The sequence below is a fragment of the Peromyscus californicus genome, unplaced genomic scaffold (genome assembly GCF_007827085.1).
Source record: "Peromyscus californicus insignis strain IS unplaced genomic scaffold, ASM782708v3 Scaffold_13__1_contigs__length_99412109, whole genome shotgun sequence".
In the NCBI taxonomy this organism is placed as follows: domain Eukaryota; kingdom Metazoa; phylum Chordata; class Mammalia; order Rodentia; family Cricetidae; genus Peromyscus; species Peromyscus californicus.
Window position 1 is genome coordinate 12,494,895 of NW_026294424.1, and position 26,522 is coordinate 12,521,416.

The 26,522-nt window shown below is 42.3% G+C and overlaps 2 protein-coding genes across 2 annotated transcripts in view; both read left to right on the plus strand.

The window, feature by feature from the left end:
• Positions 1 to 26,522, plus strand: part of Abca13 (ATP binding cassette subfamily A member 13) — a 446,515-nt gene that overhangs the window by 152,349 nt on the left and 267,644 nt on the right. The window contains exons 28-31 of the mRNA XM_052734499.1: positions 5,063 to 5,176; positions 8,550 to 8,640; positions 11,588 to 11,764; positions 15,654 to 15,960. Coding sequence (XP_052590459.1) covers positions 5,063 to 5,176; positions 8,550 to 8,640; positions 11,588 to 11,764; positions 15,654 to 15,960 — 689 coding nt within the window. The remainder of the gene's footprint in view (positions 1 to 5,062; positions 5,177 to 8,549; positions 8,641 to 11,587; positions 11,765 to 15,653; positions 15,961 to 26,522) is intronic.
• On the plus strand, positions 11,885 to 15,215 carry LOC128108992 (chromobox protein homolog 1-like). Its single transcript, XM_052736013.1, has 3 exons — positions 11,885 to 11,900; positions 12,076 to 12,157; positions 13,090 to 15,215. Exons 1-3 carry the CDS (start codon positions 11,885 to 11,887, stop codon positions 13,889 to 13,891), a joined length of 900 nt encoding a protein of 299 aa, XP_052591973.1. The 3' UTR covers positions 13,892 to 15,215.

A 26,522-nucleotide genomic window follows, 5' to 3' on the forward strand; every position in this document is an offset into this window, starting at 1 on the left:
AGTTGGGAAAGTTTTCTTCTATGATCTTGTTGAATATATTTTCTGTGCCCTTGAGTTGGTATTCTTCTCCTTCTTCGACCCCTATTATTCTTAGGTTTGGTCTTTTCATGGTGTCCCAAATTTCTTGGATATTTTGGTTCATGACTTTGTTGGCTTTAGTGTTTTCTTTGACTGATGAATGTATTTCTTCTACTGTATCTTCAACGCTAGAGATCCTCTCTTCCATCTCTTGCATTCTGTTGATTATACTTGCATCTGAAGTTCCCAATCGTTTTCTCAGATTTTCTATTTCCAGCATTCCCTCTGTTTGTGTCTTCTTCATTTTTTCTATTTCCCTTTTCAGGTCTTGGACTGTTTCCTTCATTTGTTTCATTGATTTTTCTTGATTTTCTCTCAGTATTTTATTGTTTTCTTCCAGGACTTTATTGATTTCTTCTAATTTGTTTGCCCTTTCCTCTAGTTGTTTACAGCGTTCTTCACATTTTTTTGTCTTTTCCTCTACACAAGCCTCTAGCTTCTTCATGATGTCATTCATAAGGCTGTTTTCTTCTGCTTCTTCCAATTTCTGATGTTCAGGTCTAGGTGTTGGAGGAGGGCTAGGGCCTGGTGATGCTGTATTGCTATTCATTTTGTTGTATATGTTTCTGCCTTGACGTCTGCCCATCTCCTTGTGCTTCGTTACTGGCCTTATCCGCACACTTGGTTCAGCCAGACCAGTATTCCAAAAGGGAAGTCCGGAGCAAGATGGGAGCTGGGGGCCGGCCTCTAAGTCTCAGGAAGAGGCTTGGGGCTCAGGCGGATGGGCGTGGGGGCAGGGCGTGGAGACTGCAGGGCCTGCCAGGGGTCTTGGAGAAGGGGATCCTTCCCGGTGGGGCTAGCAGGGAACCTGCCCGGTGGCCAGAACCTGGGGCCAAATTGGGCAGGTCTTCCCTGGAGTGGCTGGTGCCCAGGGATGGGGTCTGGTGCAAGGAAGGGTACTCACCAGTTTTCCAAAAGGGAAGTCCGGAGCAAGATGGGAGCTGGGGGCCGGCCTCTAAGTCTCAGGAAGAGGCTTGGGGCTCAGGGGGATGGGAGTGGGGGCAGGGCGTGGAGACTGCAGGGTCTGCCAGGGGTCTTGGAGAAGGGGATCCTTCCCGGTGGGGCTAGCAGGGAACCTGCCCGGTGGCCAGAACCTGGGGCCAAGTTGGGCAGGTCTTCCCTGGAGTGGCTGGTGCCCAGGGATGGGGTCTGGTGCAAGGAAGGGTACTCACCAGTTTTCCAAAAGGGAAGTCCGGAGCAAGATGGGAGCTGGGGGCCGGCCTCTAAGTCTCAGGAAGAGGCTTGGGGCTCAGGCGGATGGGCGTGGGGGCAGGGCGTGGAGACTGCAGGGCCTGCCAGGGGTCTTGGAGAAGGGGATCCTTCCCGGTGGGGCTAGCAGGGAACCTGCCCGGTGGCCAGAACCTGGGGCCAAGTTGGGCAGGTCTTCCCTGGAGTGGCTGGTGCCCAGGGATGGGGTCCGGGGCAAGGAAGGGCACTCACCAGTTTTCCAAAAGGGAAGTCCGGAGCAAGATGGGAGCTGGGGGCCAGCCTCTAAGTCTCAGGAAGAGGCTTGGGGCTCAGGGGGATGGGAGTGGGGGCAGGGGCGTGGAGACTGCAGGGTCTGCCAGGGGTCTTGGAGAAGGGGATCCTTCCCGGTGGGGGCTAGCAGGGAACCTGCCCGGTGGCCAGAACCTGGGGCCAAATTGGGCAGGTCTTCCCTGGAGTGGCTGGTGCCCAGGGATGGGGTCTGGTGCAAGGAAGGGTACTCACCAGTTTTCCAAAAGGGAAGTCCGGAGCAAGATGGGAGCTGGGGGCCGGCCTCTAAGTCTCAGGAAGAGGCTTGGGGCTCAGGGGGATGGGAGTGGGGGCAGGGCGTGGAGACTGCAGGGTCTGCCAGGGGTCTTGGAGAAGGGGATCCTTCCCGGTGGGGCTAGCAGGGAACCTGCCCGGTGGCCAGAACCTGGGGCCAAGTTGGGCAGGTCTTCCCTGGAGTGGCTGGTGCCCAGGGATCTAATTTTTTATTTTAATTTTAACATATATCTTATTAAAACATAAAAACAGACATCATACATCAGTATGTGTTATAAGGAACTTTTTCATTTGATAGCTTTGCTGATGTTATTATATACAAATTTTTCTGAATTTTAAGATTATTTTATATTTACCAAGATGTCATTGTTAGTTTCAGTTATTAATTTGACACGACCCAGAGTCACCCAGAAAGAGGGAACCTCAGCTGAGGAATTGCCTAGATCAGATTGACCTATGGCCTTGTCTGTGGAGCACTTTCTTAATTGCTGATTGATATAAGAGGGCCCTGTCCACTGGGGATGGTGCCATTCCTATAGAGATGGACCTGAACTGTGTAAGAAAGGTAACTGAGCAAGCTAGAGAGAGTAAGACAGTAAGTGTTTGTCTGTGATCTCTACTCTAGTTTCTGCCCAGGCTTCCCTCAAAGATGGACTGGAACCTGTAAGCGAAATAAACCTTTTTCTCCCCAAGTAGCTTTTGGTCATGGTGTTAATTGCAGCAATAGAAAGCAAACTGGAATGGTAAATGAAGACCACATGAGAATAGGAAGAAGCAAAGTGCTAGAGAGGCCCACAGAAATTCACAAAGATACCCACACAACAGACTGCTGGCAATGGTCGAGAGACAGCCCGAACTGACCTACTCTGGTGATGGGATGGCCAAACACCCTAATTGTCGTGCTAGAAACCTCATCCAACTACTGAGGGATCTGGATGCAGAGATCCATGACTAGGCCCTGGGTGGATCTCTGGGAGTCCAATTAACGAGAATGAGGAGGGTTTATATGAGCGAGAATTGTTGAGACCAAGGTTGGATAAAGCACAGGGACAAATAGCCAAATGAATGGAAACACATGAACTATGAACCAATGGCTGAGGGGTCCCCACTGGATCAGGCCCTCCGAATGGGTGAGACAGTTGATTGGCTTGATCTGTTTGGGAGGCATCCAGGCAGTGGGACCAGGTCCTGTGCTCATTGCATGAGTTGGCTGTTTGAAACCTGGGGCCTATGCAGGATTGTTTGGCTTGGCCTGGGAGGAGGGGACTGGACCTACCTGGACTGAGTCTACCAGGTTGATCTCAGTCTGTGGAGGAGGCTTTGCCCTGGAGGAGATGGGAATGGGGGGGGTTGGGGGGAAGGTGAGGGGGGACGGGAGGGGGGAGAACAAGGGAATCCATGGCTGATATGTAGAACTGAATTGTATTGCAAAATAAATTAAAATAAAAAAAGATACAAAACTGTAAAAAAAAAAAAAAGAAAGCAAACTGGAATTCAATATTTATGATGCATTCAATGATTTAGGTGAATACTAATAATTCAACAATATTAAATAACTGAGAATTGGACTTCCCAGAGATTTACACACTGTTATTTACGAAGAGAAATCTCATTCTTCTGTTTTGGTAAATCATTTATGTTTTACATTTGTCTTGACTAATCTCTTTATTCTTTTTTTCCTTAGATATTCCATATTATGGTCTTAAATATTTTTAAATTATTTATTTGTTGAAATTATAATCATATCATTTCCTACCTTCTGTTTCCTCCCTCCAACCCCTCTCATATACTGCCACACCCCCACCTTGCTTTCTCTCAAATTAGAAAAGTTTTTTAGTACACTGTAAAGGCCAGTGAGCTGGGGAGAAGCAATAATATCACTCGACTATCTTATTATTTTATTATTGTGTTAAATGCATGATTAACTTTTACTTTTCAGTTTAGCAACAAATACATATGGATCTGAACTTTGACTATACCCAATACATTTTGATAACTAGTAGCATTCTAATTTCCTATGAAGTAATTCATGCAATACATTTTTAAAACTTAAGGAAATAGGACTAATGATAATGTTTTAAATTTCAAAATTATTTTCATGAACTTTTGATAAAAATTATTAATACATATCTAAATAATTTGTTCTTTGAAATGGATTTGTAGTAAATCCTTAGGCTTTTGGAAGGTCAGGGTGTACATATGTAAGATAAGTTAGGATATCTTTATTAATTGAATCTGATTTAACTTTCTATCTACATCTATGTATATTCACACACTCATATGGATTTATATGCATCTTCAGGTATTTCCTATGTCAAAGTTAAGAGTTTTATAATCCACTAAATTATTTGCATTCATAATATATTCACCCTCTTCATGCCTGTGATTTTTTTTTAATAGCATGCTGAGTATTTGGTATGCACTCCATCTACTGCCGAAGTATCAATATATTATTTTAGCTTAGTACTTTCAACACTCTCTGCCCATACTTTTCCTGAATACTGAAATTAAATGTTTGAGGCTTCCTCTGTTAGCTGTAGTGAATGTTCTTTATTTCCCATGCTGCCAAGAGTGGTTCCCAGTGACCCTTGGGAGAAATGACAAGACTCTTAAACTCTCTTTCCTTGTTGCTGTTTTGATATTATGGAAGACTATTTTCAGTATTAGGTATAATTGTTGCAACTGTCATCATTTTGGATACAACTTTCCATTTATTTAAGTATTTCCCAAGATAGATTCTTTTTATCCTGAGAGAAAAAAGGTATGAACATTTTTATGAGTTTGTGACTGTGCATAATTTTACAACATCAAATTATTTTTGAAAAATAATGTATGAATGTACTCTGCCAGCAGCAATAAAGGAATAACATTTAATCTCTACTAGTGTTGGAAAACAAACCTATAGCTATTAGTTGAGGACATATTTCGGAGTAGGTGGAGATGTGTGCAAATGTATCTTGCTTAGTCAATAAATATGAAGACATTTGCTCTGCACCCCAGTGGGCCTAACCCTGGGGATACAGTAGTGAGTGTCAGATAGTATACTATGGGAACATCTGGAAGACGGGTTTGAGAGCCACGGCTCCTTAGAGGGCATTGGACACTTTCACACAAAGCTCTGATCCTGTGATGATCATATCACATATGTTTGCTCCCTTGTTCTAGCTGATGGAGGACTGAAGACCTGTCTTGACACAACAATTAAAGACATCTCTTCATGTGCTCCATATTGCAGGCTAATTATACATTTTACTTTGTGGATAAGATAAAAAATTTATCAGAAACACTTCTGAAGATGTCCAGCCTTTTCCAGGGAAGTGGAAATGGCCAAATGTTCAACCAGTTGCAGGTATGTAGTGACTAAGGGCTGCGGACCACCTGCTGTAGTCTGGCTGTGAGATATTGGGGTATCCCTATAAAAAATGCAACTAGTTTGAAGCATTCATGGGTTCCCCAGTTGACTGTCAACAGGTTGGATATGTTTAAAAAAGTCTTTGTGAATTTTTAGTGCTTCCCCCATGCAAATTAGCAGTATGTAAAATTAATAATTTACTAAATACTGATAGTTTAAATATTTTATTAAATTTAATGCTTTTAAAATATTTTACATCCCTTTCATTTAGAAGTTTATTATTCTATCATGTTTTAGTACTGTCTGGGTCACCCAAAACAGAAAGACAAAATAAAACCAAAACACTAGATAAAAACAGAAGGGACTAGCTGGGAATGAGGGGTTCAGCCAGAGTGGAAGGAGAATGAGAGAAGGTAAGAGGGTATAATAAAATAAAATTTATTATGCATGTATATGATGATGTCATGATGAAACCATTATTATTTATAATATATGCAAATAAAATAAAAAATTCTAATATTGACTAATTATGCTTTAAACTAGAGTCATTTCTTCAGAACCCAAGAAACAGTACTTGTAAAATGATAGCTCAGACAGATCACCTAATAACTTTTGGGCATTTGTGAAGTCATAACTTGAAAATCTGGTAGGATGAGAGAATTTGCCCACATTTTGTTCATGTTTGGCCTATGTGTTACCCACTAGACATTTCATATCGTGGACTTAGGAGTCACAATGGGTAGGTATGATCCTACTCTCTCACGCTTTATATCAGCCATGTGATTGTGACCTAGTCACTGAACAGGCCACTGAACAGGTCACTGTCCCTTGGGTTTCTTCCTTGTGAACAAGGAAATGAGTCTTTGCATGTAAGTGAGCTGAGCTGTGGGGTTGGCCTGGATGAAAAGCTTCTGAGTAGTTCTAGGTTCTCCAAGAGCAGATAGCCTCTGTCCCTTGGGGATGTGACTGTTGGTAGGTTACTCCTGCCCAGTGGGTGGCCACACACCCATGGGCACATGATATCACTAATTGTTCTCAGGGAATTAATTATAACAAAAGTAATATAAAAGGATATGAAATTGAGAGAAAGATGAGATGGGAGTACTAGGGGGAGTTGGATGAGGTGGTGGTGGATGACTATGATTAGTAGACAGTGTATTAATGTGTGAAGCTTTCACAGAATAAGTTTGAATAATACTAGTTTGAAAAGGAAGAATTTCACTAGAAGAAACAGCCGCTAAAGTGAAAGAAAAGGAAGCTGAGACAGAGTAGAGGCAAGGACATGTGATGGCAGTGCACATCTGACAGAAAGGAAGGAGACATGTGAGGAGGCAAGGCTCCAGGCTCCAGTCAGCCCTGCAGCTTCACAAACATGGCACCTTAGTGCTGTGATGCTATTCTATTTGAATTTGTTTGTCCATGGCTTCCTTTGCTAACACAGATCCTATCAAGTGTTTTTGCAATGGACCTGATAGAAGATACTTTAGGTTTTATAAGGCACCTGTTGTAGCTACAAATACCAGCATCCTGTCTTGCAACAGTGGACAGGATGCCACTAGAACATGAAGAGGAGCCTGACACCCCAAGAAGTCTGCAGTTAGCTGAGTACTATTCACCAAGAAGAAGTGTCAGAACTTAACAGCCTCACTGAGCATTTTACCTTACTCAGGCTGGGTAGTCACAGGTTCCTATTCTAAGACTTGGGATTTTGTTGGTAGAAAGCTGTCCATGTTTGTAGTGAAGTCAAAACTGGCTTCTGCCACTAGGTGGAGTCCTTACTGCTTTTGGATGGTACCCCATCTGTTCTGTAGCTTATTTTCCTTCCAGTAAAAGGCAGTGGTAATTTCCCCCAGGGAATTCTGTGAGATTAAATGAACTAATGTGTAATAAAGTACCCTGCACACTGTCTGGCAAATAGCTAATGCCCAGTGAAGGAAGACAGACAAGATTCAAGAAAGAGCAAGGAACCAGACTTCATAATACAGTCTTGTCTCCATACACTTGACTAGATGAAAGCAATAAAGAACAAGACAGGGGTGAGGAGGGAAGGAGTTAAGTGCATAAGCTACAGGGACAGATAACACGAGAAGGCCTAACTTGTTGCTGTTTGAGACTAAGGCATAGGTAACTATCACTATCCACCAGTGAACTAGAAAGTCCTTTTCTTACTTATTTAGGTATGTATGTGCATGTGTATACTTTCTCACCATGTGGATCCAGAGAATTAAACTCAGGTCATCAGGCTTGGCGGCAAGAGCCATTAACTGCTAAACCATATCTCCCTCTCAGAACTAGCAAATTTTTAATAACTCTCATGTCTTAATTCTGGCATGAGGACCCACTGCATCTATAGTTTTCCTTCTGGTTGTTGGGCATGGCAATGTGTTTTGAACATACACATGCCCATTGCAAAAGTCAAAATGCAGAGTTTTATTAAATCAGATTGATTTTGGAGAACTTGCCACAGCAAAACCTTTGGCAGATGAGGCAACATTAAAACAATGAGAGAAGAGCAAGGCATAAGCTGCCTTTGAAGGCACAGCTTTGTACATCAGCCCCGAGAGAGTGTGTCTGGGAAAGGCTGAAGTCCTTCTGTGTAACCACTACTTCTCTTCAACACAACTGGCCTGCACAAATGTGATGTAGAGGAGGAATCATGGGAAAAAAGATAACCCTGTGGCTTCATTAGGAAAACTTGCCCATAATTTTCAGTATTAAAGCATCATTGCAATTATAATTTTTATAATCATTATCTTTATTTTTCAAGATTCAAGACTGTATCAAATGCTGACTCGTTATTTATTAGGATATCTTGCCTTAGTTAGGGTTTCTATTGCTGTGATAAAATACCATGAACAAAGAGAACTTGAGAAAGAAAGGGTTATTTACTTACACTTTCCAATCATGGTTCTTCATGGGAGGAAGTCAAGGCAGGGACTTAAGGCAGGAACCTGGAAACAGGAACTGAAACAAAAGTCATAGAGGAACATTGCTTGCTGGTTTGCTCCTCATGGCTTGCTCAGCCTGCTTTTTTATACAACTCAGGATCATCAGCCCAGGGGTAGCACTGCACACCGTGAGCTGGGCCCTCTCACACCAGCCATTGATAAAGAAAATGTCACAAAGACTTGCTAACAGGCCAATTGAATGTGGACATTTTCTCAACTGAGGCTCCCTCTTCTCAAATTACTCTTGCTTGTGTCAAGTTGACAGAAAACTAACCAGAACATGTCTTCAAACTTCTTTTAAGTGGATCCATTTTGTGTTTCTTTTTCCCTGTGTCATAAAACTTTGCATAAGTTTAATAAGTATTATTGACTAAGAAGGTGTGATGCAATCATTTCTGTTATGCTTCCTTGCTTTCCTTTAGGATGCCCTGAGAAACAAATTTATAAGAAACTTTGTAATGAGCCAGTTGCATGTTGACGTGGACAAGCTCTCTGAAGATCTGCACACATATGGTAAGGATGCTGATGGTTTGTGTGGCGTCCATCTGTCCCCGACTCCAGTGCTTGGATCCTGCCCCACTGGCCATGCTGTTGTTGGCGACATTACCAAATTTACCTTTACTCTCCCTGTTTCTGTTTCACTGTCCCTAACATGAAGGGCTGGAAGTAGATATGCCACAAAATTTGTTCATACCCGGAAGTTCTCTGGTTACGGCAGGAAGGCTACAGAAAGGAAAGCTTTTCATTAGGTAAAACACATTTATTGAAAAGTTAACTGGCAGATTGCAAAAGTGGTAAGGATAGGTTGAATATCTCTTACTGAAAATGCTTGGGACACAAGAGTTTCAGATTTGAGATGCTTTGTATACCCTTAAAGGAATAGTTTAGGGATGGGACCCAAATCTCCTTACAAAATTCTTGTAGCTACTACATACCAGCCTGAAGATATTTTTTTTTAATTAACTAAAATTATTTATTTATTTTACATCTCGGCACAGTTTCCCCTCCCCATCTCTTCCTATTCCCTCTCCCCACCTCCACTCTGCCCCTACCTCCCAACCCACTCCTCCTCTGTTTCTGTTCAGAAAGGGGCAGGCCTCCCATGGGTGTCAACAAAACATGGCATGTCAAGTTGAGGTAGGACTAAGCTCCTGCCCTTGTATTAAGGCTGGGCAAGGCAACCCAGTATGAGGAGTAGGTTCCCCAAATCCAGCCAAAGCTTCGGGGACAGGCTCTGCTCCCTCTGCTAGGAGTCCCTCAAGTAGACCAAGCTACACAACTGTCACACATATGTAGAGTGCCTAGGTTGGTCCCATGATTTTATACAGTAATTTTCAGTTTGAAAACCAAGTTTCATGATGTGAGATTTTCTGCTTGTGGTTTCATTGGACTGGTCTGCTTTACTTTGTGACTTTTTTTTTCCCATAATAGTTTTCTTTAGCTAGGTTTCATCTCTCATGAATTTATTTCTATTGTTGTATTTTCCATTTATATCTTTTTGCATTCTACCTTTTTAATTGAAAGTCTATTTACAACGTAGTTGCACATAATTATGTTTTAATTTCCTGCTATTAGCTATGCAGTTTGTCTTTTGTTGGTCTTGATTTTTTTCTCTTAGATTTTGGTTAGTCTGCCTTACCTCTAATATTAAGTATTTTTCATTGATGATCAGGTATTTAATAGTGAGAGGTTGTAAAAAGGAATTTGCATCCCCAGATGGAGGTATCTCCAGCAGATCATTCATTTCCTTGATTTTGTCAGAGAGCTGTGGTGGGGCCACATTCTCTTAATCCCATTAGGGCCTACTCTTCAATTTCTTTCTGCTCTTGAGGAAAAGTCCCACTATGGTAGGGAAGAGTCTGAATTGAAAAATGAGTCTTTACTAGAGTCCATATCTTTGAAAGCCAGTGAAGTCTAAGCCCCATGGGACCTCTGGACAAGTAGCCTCTTAGTTCTTTAAAAAAAATTTTTTTTGTTAGATTTAAAAAATTATGTGTATGAGTATTTTGCCTATGTGTATGTATGTTCACCTATTGTACACCTATTGCTTGAGTTCAGAAGAGGACATATGGTGTTTCCTGATGGTTGTGAGCCACCACGCTGGTGCTAGGGACTGAATCCAGGTCTTCTGCATGAGCAGCCAGTGTGCCTAACTATTAAGCCATCTCTCTTGCTGTAAGTTTCTTAGTTCTTAGTGATATGTAGCAGTAGGATGCCTGAGTGTCTATTTTGTCCAAGCTCTCAGACTTTCAAGTCTTTCCTGTATTGCTTGTCTGAAGCCGTAGTAAAGATTTCTATTCTTAATGTTTATTTATTTAATGTGTGGGCGTACCATGTGTGGAGGTGCCTGCACCCACACTTACATGCATAGCCCGGAGAAAGCCCTTTGATACCTTTCACTGCCTTCTTCCCTGGAGACAGGGTCTCTCATTGAACCTGGGGCTGGCTACTCTTTGGCTAGGCTGGCCTAGCCCTGCTTGCCTCCATTTCATATCTGCCTACCCCCAACAATGGGGTAACAGGTTTGTATGGACACATCCAGCTTTTTGAAATAGGTGTTGGAGACCTACACTCAGGTTCTCATGCTTACAATGTACCTGAGCCATCTTCCCAGCCCTTGTTTCTAAGAAGTCTTTCCTGCCTTCCAATTGTCCTTACTAGGAACATTTCTTTTTTGATAACAGGAATTCCCTCTGTGGTCCTTTATACTTGAGAATTATTATTCTATAATTAAGGGAAGTTTCTTGTCATCTTTTCTGCAACATTTTTACCTCCATTTACAAAACAATGTCATTTTATCTTTAGAGTTAAAAAAAATTATCGAAGTTTGCTTGTTGTGACAAAATCTCTGATGTAAACAGCCTAGTTCAGGAAGGCTTTATTTGGCTCAGAGTTTCTGAAGTCTTAACCCATCATGATATCATGGGAGGGGTGTGGCACAACAGTTTAAATCATGACAGCAGGAAGTAGGAGAAATGTCATGTAGGAAAAAGTCAGGGCAAAGGACATGCCTTGGTTACCTACTTCCTGCAAAGACCCCTCCTCCTAGTTTTCACCTTTGCCCAATAGAGCCATCCTATTATGAATCTACCAAAAATTCATCTACTGATTAGGTAAGAGCCTTCATGAAAATCAATTTTACTTTTTTCCCATTTGATGTATCAGCATTGCAGAGACTATATATATCATATATAGTTTACATATAGTTATAAAATATTTATAGATTTTTATAAACACACATTTATATATATATATATATATATATATATATATATATATATATATATACAGTTTGCTATTGATACTCAGTTAATTTTGTGTATGAACAAAACTGGACTCTTTTTGAGATATTTTTCAATGAAACTCATTAATTTTTTGCTCATTTGTGGGAGACCCACTGTATAAATAACAAGCACTGGAGAGGGAAGTTCATTTGTTCTAATTTCTTTGCTGTCTCCAGGACAGATCCTGGACAAGATGTTTAACCATGTGGGGGCTGGACACTTCCAGTTCTTGGGTGGTATCGTGGCCAATCTCTCTTCCTGTGTGCTGTTGGACCGATTCCAGGCAGTGGAGGCTGTTGACACCCTGGAGACCAAGGCGCATGAACTCATGCAGCAGAACAGTTTCTTGGCCAGTAAGTACTTGGCAGAAAAATGTGCTCACCAAGGCACCAGCTCCAATAGGTGGTCATTTTGTCCTATCTCCCTAAGCGCATCTTAAGTTGATTCAGGAAGAAGTCTTTTGTAGATAAACCATGAAACGGAGCAGAGGTATATGAGCTGAACTAGTAAAAAGATGTTCTTCATGCTGTAATGACAGGCAACTGTTCACAATCCCTAGGGCACTGCTATTCCAGTTTTTACTGTTTTGACTTCATTTTATGGTGGAATCTCACATGAGAAGCAGTGTACTCAAACTCTCTCATCACTTTTATTTTTATCACAGTATCTCGATGGTCTAAAGTAGGAAAGAAAAATGACAATGGCCAGTTAGATTCTGTTATCCGTTGTACATTTATTCAGCATAAGTGTGATGTTCTTTTTGAGCAAACACTGGATTATTTTGTTGTTTGGTGCTAGGGATTTAAGCCAGGACCATGTGAAAGCTCAATACATACCCTACTGCTAGAACCTATCTTCAACTCCACAGGGTTCATTGAGGGATAAGATGAGTTTGCTAGGGACATGGCAATATTGTAACAAAATACTACCAAGTTCAGCCTGAAGGACCTAACTGAAACTTGTTGCATTATAGTTCTGTAGACTCGAAGTCTAAAATCAAGGTGCCCATTGGTTTCCTTTGACGGCTGTTAGGGAAGGGTCTTCTGTGGGCATGCATTGGCTAATGGATACATGGCTCCTTTTGAAATTTCTTTATATAATCTATTCATGTATCTGCCCAATTGGCCCCTTCCATAAGGATACGATCATGTGGAATTAAGCCCTACTCTGAAAGCATCATTTTAACATACAACACCTTTCAAGATACCATCTTCATGGGTGGGGAGATGGATGGCTCAGTGGAAAAGACATGCTTTTGTTGTGCAACTTGAGGGCCTAAGTTCAAATCCGCAGCAACCATTGCTAAAAAAAACAAAAACAAAACAAAACAGCTGTGGCCATATACGTAAGACTGAACCTCATTGTTATGGCTACAGGGACAGAATTGCTGGGATTTTGTGAGAGACCCTGTCTCAAGGGAATAGGAGAGTGGTGGTGGAAAAGGACACCTGATGTCTTCCTTTGACATCCACATGCATGCACATGCATTCACACACAAATGTGTTAACTGCACACACTCACACAAACACATATGCATTACCCCCCCCCCCCCCCCCCCCCCCCCCCCATGCTCTGTCCTAAGGTGATCGCATTCTGACCTCCAGGAGTTTGCATTTTGAGGGAACACAATTTCTCTTATAATAATATTTCTACATTAAAAACGGAGAATCTGGTGCAGGCGGCGGGCCCCGCAGAGTGAGAGGCTCTTTTGTTCGGCTGAGGGGAGGGCCGTTGGCGGGGCCTGCGGTACGCCGCTTCAGCTAGGCGTTCGACTGCGACCGCACGCCTTTTTGCTTCTCCGGGCGCGACCCCCTCGGGCCGCCCCACGCGACGCGCGAGGAGCGCAACACCGATTCCTCTCGAACTCTCGGGCGCTGCTGCGAGCAGCGTCACCCTTTACACCGGAAAGCTGGCGGGGACTATGGGAAAAAAAACAGAACAAGAAGAAAGTGGAAGAGGTGCTAGAAGAAGAGGAAGAGGAATATGTGGTGGAAAAGGTTCTTGATCGGCGAGTTGTCAAGGGCAAAGTGGAATATCTTCTGAAGTGGAAGGGCTTCTCAGATGAGGACAACACTTGGGAACCAGAAGAGAACCTGGATTGCCCTGACCTCATCGCTGAGTTTCTGCAGTCACAGAAAACAGCTCATGAGACAGATAAGTCAGAAGGAGGCAAACGCAAAGCTGATTCTGATTCTGATGATAAGGGAGAAGAAAGCAAACCAAAGAAGAAGAAAGAAGAGTCAGAAAAGCCACGAGGCTTTGCCCGGGGTTTGGAACCTGAGCGGATTATTGGAGCTACTGACTCCAGTGGAGAACTCATGTTCCTGATGAAATGGAAAAACTCTGATGAGGCTGACCTGGTCCCTGCCAAGGAAGCCAATGTCAAGTGCCCGCAGGTTGTCATATCCTTCTATGAGGAAAGGCTAACGTGGCATTCCTACCCCTCAGAGGATGATGACAAAAAAGACGACAAGAATTAGCCCTCTTGAGTACCGGCCCCTGTCACCTCTGACTGTGGGTTTCAGATGGGGAGGGAAGGAGTTCTACTTTCTTGACACCATAGAGGTGGCTTGAGAAGATGTCCTTTGAAGAGCCAGCATAGTTTCTGTGCCCTGCAGCAGCCCAAGTGCTTTAAATCGTTTTAAGCTGTATAATTTGCACACCCATCCCAGTGGAGGGGAAAGGGGTAAGTGTTTCAAGGCAACCCGTTCTGCGCTTTGCTAAGAAAGCAGAGGGCCTTCCATGAAGGACAAAACCTGCAGAACTGGGGTGTGGGAGAGCAAAGATACTGTCGATCTTCAAAGAGCATCTCCACAACCCACAGCCTTCCCAATAGTGTTAACTGCATTTTTACAGCCTAGCATGTGTGTAGTTTTTGGCTATTACTGGTATATTCATTGGGGGTGGGAGGGTTGGGGCAGGGAGGAAGGGAGATGGGTGGAATCATTTTGGTTAAAATTTGGGGTCTGATTGGGGATATGGTGAAACAGTAGAATGAACAGCTAACTAATCAATTGGTTCTATGTCAATATTTTGCCTTTTCAAAAAATTACATTGGCACCATTAATGAGGATTGAGAGACTGTTAAAACTCTGTGAATGCTGAAATCTGCAGCTAAGGTGCCCCTGCCTGAGCTCACTGTGGCCCACAAAGGACAAAGCCAGTTCCCGAGTTACCAAAGCTACCCTTTGAAGATGGAAACTGACTGCAGAGGGAAAGTTTTATTGGAGAGTATATACAGGCAGACCATTCTGCCTTCAGAGGTGCTAATTCCTGAAATTGAGAAAAAGACCTTTTTCCAATTATGAAATTATAAATATCAGTTTGTCCATCCAAGCCACTGGCTCAAGTACTGCAGGAGGGCCTGTATGGGAGATGGGAGTGGAGGGCCTGTGCTCTTAGGGTGGAAACTCTTAGGGCCTGTTTTTGTTTTGTTTTTCTCTTTTTTTTTTTTCCCAGCTTTGAACCCTGAAACTGCTTGTGGCAGGTTCAGTTACTGACAGCACAAATCCCATTGAGTCAATTCAAGGGTTGAGTGACTTCACAAGCCCTGGTCTCAGGAGATTCACTTTCATATTGGGGTAGTGGTTCATTGAGAATACAAACCTTCAGATTAACTATGTCCAAAATACTGTCTTGAATCATGAGATCCATCAATTTTTAGTATTGTCTAGACCTGCATCTAGAACTGCATTGTAAAATCTTTAAAGCATGTGTTAGATGTATGTGTGAAAATTTTGTTTAAATGTAAACTTCATACCATACTGTCAGTTTTTGTCTTAATAAAACTATAGATTTATAAAAAAAAAACAAAAACGGAGAATCTATGTAACAGAGAATAACATATTACATTTAAGCTACAAGTGATAAGTACCTGAAGACAGAGATTCTGTGCAACCAGCTGGACTCATGGCCTCAGGGAGATAATACTTGGTTATCTGATCAGCTTTGAATAATATTTCAAGTCTATTCAAAATGTGAAATGAATAAAGTCTTTGTGTTGGTGATACTACAATATGTCTTTTTTTAAAATTGGAAAGGTACCTTGGACTGTGAACTACAGGGTCTTGTTTCAATTGCCTATAGAACAGAGTATCTTATTTGATTGCCCTCCTGAGGTTGCATTCACCTACTGCATGAGTATGAGGCTGTGCGGAATCCCAGGCCCTGCCCATTATCCTGCTCATCCTGTGTGTGGCATCTATGAGTTAAAGGACACTTTGTTTTCTTTCTTGCTACCAGGTGTCATATTCAACAGTTCCTTGGGACACAGACACATCAGATCAGCACATCACAAATTGCCACCCCATGTCACATATACAATCCGGACCAACGTCTTATACAGCATGAGGACAGACATGATAAAAAATCCTTCCTGGAAGTTTCATCCTCAGAGTCTACCAGCTGACGGGTTCAAATATAACTACATTTTTGTCCCACTGCAAGACATAATTGAGAGAGCCATCATTGCAGTACAGACTGGGCAGGAAGCCCTGGAGCCAACGACACAGGCACAGGCAGCTCCCTACCCATGCCACACCAGTGACTTGTGAGTAGCTGTGATCAGCCAACCTTTTCTCCAGTGTCTGCCTACCAAAGAGGAATTCTGCACTTAGAAAACAGAATAAAGAAAAATATCTTTGAGTTTCTGTACTGCCGTTTCAAAGTACAATTTTAAAATGTCCATTCCTGCTTTTAATTTCTTAAGATTCCTTTTTAAAAAATATACTTGAATTATTTAGGCAGAATGTGACAATTGAGCTACACGCTATCCTCTGTGTCAAGTGATTCTACCCACAGAATGAAAGTCTTTGAACAGAAAATTCCAGAAAGTTCCCCAGGCAAAACGTGAATTAGCTTTGTGTCCTGAGCTATACTGAATCCATGTGAGTGGAGGGATATGTAGGCATTGCATTAGGTACAGCAAGTAATGTAGGGATGAAGCGTGTGTGTGTGTGTGTGTGTGTGTGTGTGTGTGTGTGTGTGTGTGTGTGTGTGTGTACATGCTCGTGCTTGCCTCCTATTTTATATATTTGTTGATTCTGGCATCTCTGGAGATGCTTACTGGAAATAAAGCCCTCTAGAAACACAGAGGCCCCTTAATGTGATTAAATGTAGTTTTAAACCTGATTATTGGACAGCTTTCCACGAAGTCAGAATAAAGTTGATGAACATTAGTCAGGAGGACTGTGCATGTCTGGCTCCCAGCCCTACTTTTTTATTCCTGGGGAAGCAGAGGAAGGTGATTCTTTCTTTGGCCTAAATCTTTGAAAAGTAGGCTGGGTGCTTTGTACTATTTAGGGTGGTGAAAACTTGCATGAGGCCCTCTGTCTCGAGTCTACTGTTAGCAATCTGGGGATGTGTGGAAGTTAAATTGTGTAATTTGGCAAATAAGCTGTAATAACAGGAAGCACTGTTTAAGGCTGAATCAGCTGGCGAGGCGACTTGGAGGAGAAGCTGGGTGGTATTAGGTAAGCCAGGCAGAGAGTGCTTAGCAGATAGAGCACAGGCTCTGGTTTGCTGAGGCTCAGAGAATTCAGCATTCATTAGCACCCCTGAGTGTAGTCAGACCACAAAGTGTGCCAAAGAGGTAGAATGATAGTGCCGCAGGCTGCAGGAGCAGCCTTCTTCCTTCCTTCCTTCCTTCCTTCCTTCCTTCCTTCCTTCCTTCCTTCCTTCCTTCCTTCCTTCCTTCCTTCCTTCCTGTGATGGAAGGAGGCTGTTCCCATAAGTGCCTGCTCCCACATCAGACCCTGGGGAACAGAAAGGGTGGGTTGTTTGCTCTCCCTGTACACTGAATCTGATGGGACTCTCAGAGGCTCCCTTGAAAGCACAGAAGGAATTGAGTGGTGAGCATAAGGTCATTAAGGGCATAATTTCTTGTGAGGCTTGTTCTGAGAACAGACCAGATACTTGTCTTTCAATGATGCTGCATATAATGGCTGGTGTACACCTGACCTCTGAAGGCAGGCATTGTCTTCAGCTGATTGGTGGCCCCTCTGTGAGAACAAGCCACCTGATTTTTTTTGTCCCCTCCTTTCTGCATAGCGATATGCCTCATCTATTATAACTCATCAGTGCATTGTTGATGACAGTGATATTACGAAACGCATGGCTTGTGGTGTTGGTAGGATGAAGCCTGGACAGGGCCAGAAGGCAGATTGATTAAGTGTGTTTAGGGGCATCTTAGTGTGGTAGAGAGATCAAAGGTCAGGGAGAGGAAAGGAAGAGAGAGAGAGAGAGAGAGAGAGAGAGAGAGAGAGAGAGAGAGAGAGAGAGAACAAGGTCCCATTTCCACTGAGGGACTGCTGTACTAGCAAATGGTTGATAAGACAGGAAAATTTCTTTTTTTATGTAAAGTGAAAGCTTCTCTATTTTTTCAGAGCAATGTTAGTTTTTACTTTGAACATTTTCAACATTACAAAATGTGTCTAAAGTATTTTTTTTTGTTGGAAGCAAGAACTGAAACCAAGAATACTGCTATCATTGGCTACGTGTCATGCACGGATGCTCCATTTAAACTCAAATGCTAAAAATGTAAGAAATAAGGTGAATTTCAAAAAAGCCCATAGAATAGTCTCCTTCAATTTCCAGAATATGTTATGAACACCATGTATAAAATCAGGGGCCATGTGTATGTGTGTAAGACATATATCCCCTCTAGCATAGTTCACAGGATAAGCCACAGGGTGACACTGTCCACCGTGACCAGAATACTCTCTGGGAAGAATAATAGACATGCTAGCAAATGTACTCATGGAAAGCCGGAGGTAGCCTCAGTTTCTGCTTCTTAGCACTGTGGGAAGGCTGTGCAGGAAGCATTGAGTGAGCTAGGTGAAGGTATGTCCTCTCTACCCACTGGTGCTCAGTTCTTGCAGATGAGAAACATGGCTACTGGAAAGCTGGAGTTAGTGCATGCTTGAGTACACTCTGAAGCCACAAAGTCTCTTCTCTCCACCTGCTCTCTGGGATACCACTATGCAGGTCCTCTGACCTGTTCATTTTACTTGCTTGAAGCAGCTAAAAAGTTATTTTCCCTCTCTGAAAGACAGAAATCCTGGAGACCTCTCTTTCAGATGCATCGTTCCTTTGCGTTTAGTTCCAAGATACCTGTTGTTGAAGGCTCAGTGTGCCCGCAGTGACTGAGGCAGTCTGAGATCTTTCAAGAACTCAGCCATCCAAGTAAAACTCCTAAAGCACATTTGTTCAATAATTTTTAGCAGTTCCCTGCTGCTCGCTGAACAAGTTACATATTCATTAATTTATTAATGTATTCAATGACATTTATGTGCTATTTGTCAGTCTCTAAGTTTCAGGTGAATCAGAGAAATGAACAGGTGAAAAAATCCCTGCTCTGAGGGCACCAACAGTTCAGGGAACTCTACGATACAATAAGGGAGAACAGTGAATTGAATTTTAATGGCAGTAACTTCCGTGGTGTTCATGAAAAGTGGGGTGGGAGATCAGGAGTGTGAGTTGAGTTAGCCAGTGTGGTGGAGGTGGATCATACCATGAAGATAATGTTAACATAGACTTGGAGGGGTACAGAAATGTGGCAGAACATATATGTGTGGCTAGAGGCCCAGCTGGTAAAAAAAAATCCCTTCGATGGGCATGGCCTAGTGTGTGGGGAGTCAGAAGAGAAGAGTGCATCAAGGCATGATGGGAGGAGGTGAGATCAGAGAGTTTGTATAGCGGCAGAGTGAAATGGGACCATGGGAGGCCTTGAGAAATGATGATGTTGCCTGACATCTAGAGGAACAGATTTTTTTTTTTTCCGAGACAGGGTTTCTCTGCGATGTCATGGAACTCACTATATAGACTAGGCTGGCCTTGAACCTGGAGATCTGCCTGCCTCTGCCTCTGAGGTGCTAAGATGAAAGGTGTGCATCACCACTGCCTGGCTAGGAGGAACATTATTATAACCAGGGTCCAGGGCTAGGGGTTTCTGGGTTCAGTCCGGGTGCTTACCTCAAAGTAAGTAAGCAATAGTAATGTTGAAAGTCAGGAAAGGATTTAATTAAATGTGCATTCAGGGAAAATAGAATATTAACATTTTAAGTTTTAAGATTAAACAGAGGGACAACTGGGGCCATGGGTGAGAGGCATCCATGATCAGCCAGTGTTTGCTAAGATATGACCTGGTTGATCATTATTTAAGTTCTGGTTGAGCAAACTGCTCCAAAAAAGTCTTCATTGTTAAGGGACAAACCAGTTTCTATGAGATGATTGCCTTTGCTAGGTGGTGATTTTATCATGGCATCAACAAAGCTGTGCCTGCTGTCTGTTGGGCTCTGTTGTTTTGGGGGTTTAAGTTGACTGCTGCTTCAGGATAGAGACCAGAGACTCCTGGGTGTCTTTTAGGGGGTCTGTGATGGTGCATTTTGAAAACTGGTTGTAAGAAGCTATAGTTAATCTTGTCTTTGTGCCTTCAGCCCTGAAGTAGGATGAGATAGGTTGGGTACCACCAGTTTTTAGACAGATATTCTGAGTGCTAAAAATTCCTACATGCAGAGAGAGACCCCAAAGTTAAGGAGGAAGATGCAAAATAAAGGCAGAGATGTTTCTACTTTCCTGCAGGTGAAACTTAGGAATCAGTGTTTTTTTTTTGTTTGTTTGTCTTTTTTTTTTTTAGACAAATGGTACCTGTGAATAAATTAGAACCTTGGTTAATAACCCTCTGAAGTTTTGTTATAAATGGGAAGAGATAGTGATCGATAGATGCAGGGGAATTAGAGCAGAAGGTGGTCTATTTTCTATTCTTTTTCTTTTCCTTTTAAAAGCCATGTGGCAATAAGACTAATCTAATAAGAAGGAAACACTGATGATGTGTAACACAGGAGGTTGGTCATTATGACCTTGAATAATTGAGGGAGAAGAGACCTTGACAGGTGGAGAACCCAGCTACAGGCAGGAAGGTGGCAATCCATCCCTGACAAGCCAGCCTGTTTGACTTTCTCCAGCTGAGAATCTCCAGTCTTCATTGAACACCTCTTCTCTCTGACCCTGTTTCTCTCTTCATGTCGTCTCAGCCATCAATCCATGGAGTACATGTTTTTGAGAGGGACGGTCTAAGAAGTGATTTGAGACTGTAGCGATGGACAGGAGAGGGGCTGTGTGCAAGTCACACACATGCAATCATCACAAAGATAGTTTAGAAATATATATATTTATACTTGTTAAGAGCTGCTTCATGATTGAAATTATAGTGTATTTCATAAACACACAGGATCTCAAGTGTTGTCGCATGGCTTCGAAGGGTAAGACAGGGCACTCATTTTCAGAAAATGAAAACCACAGTAATGCCATAGAATTCCTTTATATGTAAAGAGAATATTTGTTAATTCAGTTCTTTTCTGTGGCTTGACTCCTTCAACTCATAGCATCCCAGGATGGGGCCCAATAGAAGGAGGTTTTGGGAGTTCGCATTCGCTGGATCTGGCTGGGTGGTGACTACTAGGAGTCAGGCATGTGGTCTTTGCAGTATTTTGGGAAGAGTGGCGAATGAAGAGGAGATACAGCTGAGTTTCAAATGTCAGTTTCCCCCTCAATGATCCACACAGATGCCCTAGCAGGCCTTCTATTTGGTATATTTTGATGGTTTCTTCTTGTGTCTACTATAAGTCACTTTCACAGACCCTGCTCTCCTCTACTTTCTCATTGTCTTGTCCTCAACAAAAATCTCCATTCCTGACCATGCAGAAGTCAAAGCTGTTGGAAACCCCCTTCCCTGCAGGTCCTGTCCTGTCCCACTGAGAGGCCCTGAACACAGGTTGACGACAGCAGCTGTCATGGGAGGTAGAAGAAATAAACTCTGCTTTGTAGCCCTCAATTTCTTGTGCACCAAACTTGGAGAAGAGTGAATAGGAAGTGTGAACTCTCAGGGAATCTTCCGTTTCTTCATACTGTTTTCCTCAAAAGCAACAACAATGATGCGTTCCCTTTTTACAATGCTATTCGTTTTCTAAGAACCTTATAGACAGAGCTAACGAGATTGACAGTTAGGCCACCTCTCAGAAGTCTCACAGTATCTTCAGGTTCTTTAGTCCATTTCTTCAGTGGACTATCAGTTGCTTCTTCCTTAGGCATTTTCTGTAAGAGCCTTTGTCCTTGGGGTGCATTTTGCTCCTGCGGGTTGTAATTTCTGCCACTTCCTAACATGGTATGTGGGGAAGTTTAGACATGTGTGGTGATTTGGTGAATCAGAAGAGGAGTTGGTGCACATACAGTGCCTCAATGCCAGAGATGCTGTCTTGAACTAAAAGGCTTAGTTCTGTTCAATGAAGCATAGTCCCAGCCAAAGTTCTAACCAAACACATGGAACTCTGTCTCTGAGCACCTCCTTCACTGACATACTCGTTCTTCCATTAATTTGTTAAAAACAGATTTTTCTTGAGTCTACTGTATGGTACATTTTTCTTAGCCCTAGGAAGGATATAGCTATGAATAGGATGTGGGTTTCGCTTACTGCTTAGCACAGCAGGTAATGTACATCCACGACTCATTAGGAGAAGAAAGGCCATAAGACACAGAGGCTCTGTGAGTGGCAAGGGGAATGGTTAGTCCACACTGGTAAATCCCAGAGGACTGTACCATAAGGGGAAGTGTGATGACCTGGGGGCATCTTAAAACCCACCTCTTTGAAGATCCTGGAACCTGGGGGCAAAGTCTTGCTTCCTAAGGGTTTGTGATCACTTTTAAGCTCCTGAGATCTACTGATCTTCCCACACTGGAATGCTGAAATAATTGGACCAACCCTCCCCTCCCACATTTATGCCCTGGCTTTGCCACTTGCTAATCCTAGGACCTTGAGAATGAGACAAGTGATTTGAATTTTGAATATCATCTCCTCCTCTTGAATTGCATACTAATTGCTGTTCTGTTGATCTCATTAGCTAGTGCAGAGTAGAACAACAAGCTTGAGGAAAACCCAGTCCCATGAAGCCACAAGACGCCTAGCAGAGTGGGCACTCCACCTGGCAGCTCACTTTGTCAGAGGACTGCAGTGATTGGTGGAAGCCTCTTTTACCTACCGATGCTGAAAGTCAGGGCAGATGTGATGGTTTCATCTGGTGTTAGATCCAGAGAAGAGCGGCTACAGTCAGTCTCTGCTTTTCTTCCAGAATTTTCTGAGTGAGCTATGGGAAGGATGAAAGGAAAAGTGAAGTAAGAATGTCAATAAATGTCTTTGCTCGGGTCTGTCAAAGTTGGTCAGTGCACAGAGTCTCTGTATGAGTCACGGGGCTGATGCAACCTCTTCTTATCCTCTCCTCCATCTAGGTCACAAGCCATGGATCACTTAAGTTGATCATGTTGGGGAGGGCCATGGAAGATAGAGAGCTTAAAAATAGCTGAATACGAGTTCTAGAAGGGAATGAGAAGGAGAAAGGAAGAGAGTGAGAAGCAAGAGGCAAGGTTACTGTTATGTCTTAGTGTTTATCCCCATTGTGTTCTAGGCTCTCCTAGGGCTGGTCCTAGGTAGTACAACTGATGGAGTTGGGACATAGTAACAGAGTGGAGAGGCACAGGCAGAGTCAAGGGTGATGTGGGAAATGAGTCCTGGGCTGCTGCCACCAATCCACATTTAAATCAAACTCCTGTATCCTGCATGACAAAAACCACAGCAGGTTTCCCTGTGTAGTTCCTTCTGATGCCAAGACTTCCCTCAGTATGCTCATCCTGTCACTTTTTCTTCTGTGAACTCTGCATAGTGCTAACACAGCCAAGCAACACGTACAATATCACAAAGAAGCGCTATTAAAAAGTAAATCAATGAGGTGCCACTTGCAGAAAAGAAATGGTGACAACTTGATATTTGTGAAGATCAGAGTATCTTTTAAAACAGGCTTAAATGCATAAGAAAGTTTTACTTTAAATTGTGGAGTCCATTTATAGTGCTTTTCTGTGTGCTTCAGAGAAGGGATAAATACAAAGAAGATTCTGCAACGTATTAGTTTGATACGTGCTCTTCTGATAATAGCCCAAACCTCTTTCTGAAGTGACTTAGACATCCTGACTTTATTATATTCTTTTTTTGTTAGTTTTGCCAATAAATGATTATCAATAGCCGAAAAAATACTTCATGTTGTATTAGTCTGATCTATGTTGCTGTAGAAATACCTGAAGCTGAATAATATCTATGAGTTTATCTGCCTCACAGCTTTGAAGGCTAGAAATCCAAGTTTGGGTGGCTCTGTCAGTTGGTTCCTTGGTGTAGTCCCCAAGGCTTTGTCCTAACATGGGCTTGGAATCAGAAGGTAATCTTCAAAACTTCTTCTCAGCACACAGATTGGTAGACACATATAGTTTTTGAATTTCGTCTCTGAATTCCTTCCCATCGTTAAGATTCTAGAGTGGTAAGGATCTGAAATATTGAAGTTGTTTCTCTGTTCCATATTCTGCTTCCTCAGCCTTCATCTCACCTTTTGTTGTCTTCCTTGATGTCCATAACTTACTTCTGTCTTAGTAGCTACTTAAGTAGTTTCTCCTATTTCATTATGTAAGCCATTTTCTTCATCATACACTTTTGGTTGTTATTATTATATTAATGTAATCTTTTCTTTCAAGATTAAAAAATTTCCCCCTCTACTCTTTTAAAGAAATAGTTCAACTCTTCTTGCAAAACAAAATCAAACATAATACTTTGGATACATCACATTTTTTTCAAACTGACATTTAAAATGAATTTTAATTTCAACAAAATAGGGGTAAAGGGAAGGTTTAATGTTTGTATTATTTTCTGAAAGAATGGGGAGCCCCCAGTGCAAACACTGATACATAGGACTGCACTTTGGTGTGGGAAGGGGATAGAGCTTTGCTGCTGTGCTAGGGTGAGAGAGGCGGACTGTCAGAAGACCAGCATCCAGCCCACTCCAGTCCTCATTCAGGACATGGGAGATTCGAATCGCAATGGAAGCTCCTTATAATACCATGATGAAATTCATCTCCTTACTCAACTGCGGTTAGCACTTAATAAATGGTAATCAAGCACCAAGAATAATTATCCTGCTATGTTTTCCCTCCAAAAAGGAAACTTGCTAACGATCCCAGTCTCTTTCATATACATCACATTTTTTTCTTCTTCTTATGGCTTTAGTTTACACTTGCCCCACCAAAAAAAAGATAAAAACAACAACAACAACAACAACAACAACAAATTCTTCCTTAAAAACAAATGACAATAACAAAAAATAGTCATAGGAAATGATACCAGGATAAACAATGAAATAAGAGATATGGCCAAAGGATTCTTCTGGTTTTTTACATGAAGCCAACAACCATCACCTAACAGGCTGGGAGCCAAATCACACCACAAAGTCAACACATGTTGACTCTCACTGGAGATGGAGAACATGGTAGATGCTAGAACTTGCCCAACAGCCTTTGTCCTAAATAGGCACTTCAATGTAGCAAGTCTTCTTTCAGAATATAAAAGGTTTTTCTTTACTTACCCACACCTGGCTATTGGGCTCTGCTCTTTCAGGCAACTGATTGTGTTGTCCTTCACCAGAAATATAATCTTTTGTACTATCTTTTAAAATTTTTATCGAAAAATATTTCAGGTAGTATGTTTTGATCATGTTTTCCCCTCTCTTAATTCTTCCCAGGTGCTCCTCACCTTCCTCCCTACCAAACTTCATGTTCTATCTCTCTTTAGAACAAAGAAAGACAAAAATAAAAACAAGAAATACACACACACACACACACACACACACACACACACACACACACACAATTCCCCCAAAAACACACAAATGGAAATCAAAATAAGCAAAGGCCAATAAAACAAACCAAAAACCAAAAACCAAGAAACCTAAACAAAGCAAAATGAGGCAAAAGGTCTACAAAAATATCATTTACTTCTTTTTGTGTTGGTCAAGTGGTCCTGGGTATGGAGCCTACCCTGAAGTGTGGTTAATACAGTGGAGAAAACTGATTTTTCCTTTGCCAATGAGTATGAACTGCAGATAGCTTCTTGGTTAGGAGTGGAGGCCTGTGTCTGCTTTCCCATCACCTCTGACTCTTAACAATCTTTCTGCTTCCTCTTCTGCATAGATCCCCGAGCCCTGAGTGGAAGGCCTTGATAAAGACATCTCATTTAGGACTGAGCGCTTCAACATCTCTTGTTTTCTGCACATTGACCACACTGTGGGTCTCTGTGTTCATTCCTGTTTTCTGCAAGAAGTAGCTTCTCTGACTGTGTTGAGTGAGGCAGTGACCTATTTTTATAGCAGTGTTTCATTAGGGGTCATTTAATTGCTATGTTCCTTTAGCAGAATAATAGCAGTGGATATACTAATAGCTTGGTTATAGCTTGTGATATAGGTTTTCCCCTAAAGCCCATGACCTATCTAGTCTCAGATTTTGGCCACTTTAGCAGTATCAGGTAGGGTTTCCATCTCATGGAGTGGGTCTTAAATCTGATCAGAAAGTGGGTGATTACTCCTCTAACAATTGTGGCAGTATTGTACTAGTGTGTCTTACAGATCAGTCACTTTCATAGGTTACAGGTTTGTAGCTAAAAGTACTGATCACTACCCTTTCCCTCTGATAGCATGAGGTGTACCTTCCTGTAAAATGAATGTTAGCCAATAGGGGTGAATCTTCTAGTTAGATACAAGATCAACTTCTCCATGTTTGATGAGATATGTAAGTGTTGCTCAGCAATAGGGTCTTACTATTAGGCTGTGAAGAACAACTGATAGCCTTGGCTAGAGTCTGTGATTTTGAGGGTTTCCCCGGTGTTACTTTGGTGAATGATTCAACATGTAACCAATTACTGGCACTACAGGTTGTCATAAGATATCTAGTCAGGGTATTATCTCTTCTATTATTTGGTGACTACATTTAGATTCCTTTCATCTATGTATATATTTAGGAAGCTTCTACAGGAGTAGGCTTCCATTATGGCTTTTCAAGTGTGTATGTGTGTATGTGTGTGTGTGTGTGTGTGTGTGTGTGTGTGTGTGTGTGTGCGCGCGCGCATGTGCGTGTGCGTGTGTGTATGTTTAAAGATTTTATTTATTATGTATAGTGTTCTGCCTGCATGTATGCCTTCAGGCCAGAAGAAGGCACCAGATCTCATTGTAGATGGTTGTGAGCCACTATGTG

What these genes read in the sequence shown, in the direction of transcription:
- LOC128108992 (XM_052736013.1), top strand. An exon ending in TGTACATTTATTCAGCATAA is followed by an intron (nt 12,158 to 13,089) that starts GTGTGATGTTCT and finishes AATCTGGTGCAG; the next exon opens with GCGGCGGGCCCCGCAGAGTG.